General features: G+C 36.5%; 1 protein-coding gene across 1 annotated transcript; it reads left to right on the top strand.

Annotated features, from left to right (window-relative positions):
• Positions 936-3,446, top strand: LOC109229476 (L-type lectin-domain containing receptor kinase IV.1-like). The gene has a single exon (XM_019394929.1). It carries the CDS (start codon positions 1,097-1,099, stop codon positions 3,092-3,094), a length of 1,998 nt encoding a protein of 665 aa, XP_019250474.1. The 5' UTR covers positions 936-1,096; the 3' UTR covers positions 3,095-3,446.

Genomic DNA, 3,446 nt, shown 5'->3' with positions numbered 1-3,446 from the left:
AGAGAGTCGAGAGGGTTTGTAGTATGTAGAGAGCTTTTGTTGAAGGAATTTATATATAGCTTGATTTTTAAATTATAAAATTTATTTAAGAAACAACTTTTAATTCTAAAACTACTTTAAGATTAATTGTTTATTTTTACACAAAATTTAAGTTTTAAAAGTTATTTATTAGAAAATTTTTAGATTGAAAAGAGTCAGATAGACCAATACAGTCTCCATATAGTTTTGTGCAAATAAAATGGGCAATATAAATGTTTAGACAGGGATTTGAACGGTGAACCTCACTTTGAACACCGTAGACTACTGAATGTTTCATTCATCTATATTTAAGGAATTGGTGTACCTATTTCTGTCATCTAAGCTTTTGCGTCATATGTAATATTTAAAGAAGGCTTAAGTCCATTAGATGTCAACAAACTATAAGAAGCATATGATTATGATAGGAATGGCCAAAGCAATAAAGTTGAAATCATCTCTTGAGATAATTAACTCCATGCCTTAACCCTCTTGGGAAGGTTGTTGTAGCACATATAGTAGGAGAGAGGACTTATATGCATGTACCAAATATCAAGTGAAAGTCCTTTACTAAAATGGAAATTTTGTATAAGGTAAAGGAAAGTCACATTACAATTTTCTAGCTATTTAAACCAACCACCAAACATTGCTAGGCTCTGTAACGTAAGTAATAGGGTACGTTGACAGCTCAAGTATTGGATGGGCATTTTCTTTTTCCTCTTTCTCCTTTTGTTTCCTTCTTCTACCGACTTAAACTTGCATAAATCAGTCCATGCACATATTCGTACGAAAATAGTCACGTATTCTTTCTACACAGCTAACTAACAAAAAATTCCAGGCCACATAGTGGAAATGAAGAATAATACATTCCCACAAAGTTTGACTACTTATTTTTCCGGTACTTGTCATTTATCACAACCAAGAAAATAAGTTGGGTAACTCTAACTTAGATTTAGGACCACAGTGAAGAAAACATATGAATTGGCATAAAGGGTGTCCATTATTTCAATCATCACATCTACTTACCTTGTATAAAAGTTAAGTATAGTTGAATCTGAATTCTGAAAAATTATTTTTAGCCATGTTTTTCAAGATTGTTGCCTTGATTATGGCTGCTCTTTTTGGTCTTGTAACCTCTGAAGATCTTGGATTTACTTGCAATGGCTTCAATAGAGCAAATTTAACTCTTGATGGCATTGCACAGTTGACATCAAAAGGCCTATTACAGCTAACAAATACTTCTCGGCTGCAGAAAGGCCATGCCTTTTACCCAACACCAATCAATTTCAAAAACTTACCAAATGGTTCAAATTTCTCTTTTTCTACCACTTTTGTCTTTGCTATAGTGCCTTCAGTTTTGCCTGGTCATGGCATGGCTTTTGTAATTGCACCTGTAGGAGGGTTAGTAGATACACTTCCAAGCCCATTTCTAGGCCTTTTCAATGATAACACTACTGGTGAAGCCACAAATCATATTTTCGCGGTGGAGTTTGATACCCTTCAAAACAGAGAATTCAATGATATTGATGGTAACCATGTTGGAATTGACATCAACGGATTAAAATCCGTTGATTCAAAGCCAGCAGGTTATTATGCTAGCAATAGTGTCAAACTCAATAACATGACTCTTGCTAGTGGCCAGCCAATGCAAGCTTGGGTTGACTATAATGGTGTGGCTAAGCAAATTAATGTCACATTGGCTCCAATGAATATGGCAAAACCAAATGTTCCTCTTTTGTCTATATCCTATGATCTTTCACCAATTTTAAATAAAACCATGTTTATTGGCTTCTCTGGATCCACTGGCTCAGTTGTTTCATCACAATATGTTCTTGGATGGAGCTTCAGAATGAATGGAATAGCTCAAGGGCTTGATCTTGCTAGGCTTCCTAAGCTTCCTCGAGTTGGACCGAAGAAACAATCCAAACTTTTGTTGATTGCTTTGCCATTGATATCAGCAGTTGTTGTAGTAATAGCCTTCTCTGTGTTAATTTATTATGTAGGAAGGAAAAGGAAGTTTGCTGAATTGCTTGAAGATTGGGAGCTTGAATATGGCCCTCATAGGTTCAAGTACAAGGATCTTTATTTTGCCACCAAAGGATTTGCAAGCAATGAGTTGTTAGGTTGTGGGGGTTTTGGCAGAGTTTATAGAGGGATATTACCTAATTCTGCACTTGAGATAGCAGTCAAGAAGGTATCTCATGAATCAAAACAAGGGTTGAGGGAATTTGTAGCAGAAATTGTTAGTATTGGTCGACTACGCCATAGAAATTTAGTACCACTTTTGGGCTATTGCAGGAGAAAAGGGGAGTTGCTTTTGGTTTATGAATGTATGCCTAATGGAAGTCTTGATAAGTTTCTATATGACAAACCAAGATGTGCTCTCAATTGGAACCAAAGATTTCGTGTCATTAAAGGCGTTGCATCAGCGCTAGTCTATCTGCACGAAGAATGGGAACAAGTTGTAATTCACAGAGATGTAAAGGCTAGTAATGTGTTGTTAGACAGTGAGTTAAATGCCAAGTTGGGAGATTTTGGCTTAGCAAGATTGTATGATCATGGTAGCGATCCGCTCACTACACACGTAGTTGGAACTGTAGGTTATCTTGCCCCTGAGCAAACTAGAACTGGAAAAGCTACAACATGCAGTGATGTATATGGTTTTGGTGCATTTTTGCTTGAGGTGGCTTGTGGGAGAAGGCCAATAGATCCACGAGTAGCGGACGAGGACATTGTTTTGGTTGATTATGTGTTTTCTTGTTGGACTAGAGGTGATATTCTTGAAGCCATTGATCAAAATTTGGGAAATGATTATGTTAAAGAGGAGGTTGAGTTGGTGTTAAAGCTTGGACTAGTTTGTTCTCAGACAGAACCAGCAGCTAGGCCAAGTATGAGGCAAGTGTTGCTATATTTAGAGAATGATCTGCCTTTGCCAGAATTATCACTGATGCAAACTTCAAATACAAGCTTAACCTTAGTAGGGTTTGATCATTTTGCAATGTCATATTCATCTTCTGCTGACCAGCCACTTTCTTGCCCTTGTTCTGTTACAAACTCCATTCTCTCAAGCGGTCGATGACTTGGCAAATAAAGAAGATCATCCTGATGCACTACGCTCTCGAGTCGGGGAAGGGCCGGACAACATTGGATCATATGTAACAAATATTTAATATTTTTCTCTTTTCCTAGTAAAGAAAAACTAGTTATACTAGCTATATTTAACCTAAAGTCGTGGACTTAGTTTATTCAGTCGGCATCTTGGAAGCTTCACTTCTTTGATCCCTTTAAGCTTATCCCCTAGTTTTGTTTCTTTAATAGGATGGAGGACTATGAGAAAGGTCCTAGTGTTCTCTATATGAAAATTAGATTTTCCTTATTCACTACTTATAATAGAAAATTACATCAATAGAAGTTCTGAATTTCTTTCTAAA

The sequence above is a fragment of the Nicotiana attenuata genome, chromosome 7 (genome assembly GCF_001879085.1).
Source record: "Nicotiana attenuata strain UT chromosome 7, NIATTr2, whole genome shotgun sequence".
Taxonomy (NCBI): domain Eukaryota; kingdom Viridiplantae; phylum Streptophyta; class Magnoliopsida; order Solanales; family Solanaceae; genus Nicotiana; species Nicotiana attenuata.
This window is presented reverse-complemented; position numbering and strand designations above follow the sequence as displayed.

Excerpts from the sequence above, each read along its gene's own strand:
- LOC109229476 (XM_019394929.1), top strand. The coding sequence starts at position 1,097 with ATGTTTTTCAAGATTGTTGCCTTGATTATGGCTGCTCTTTTTGGTCTT.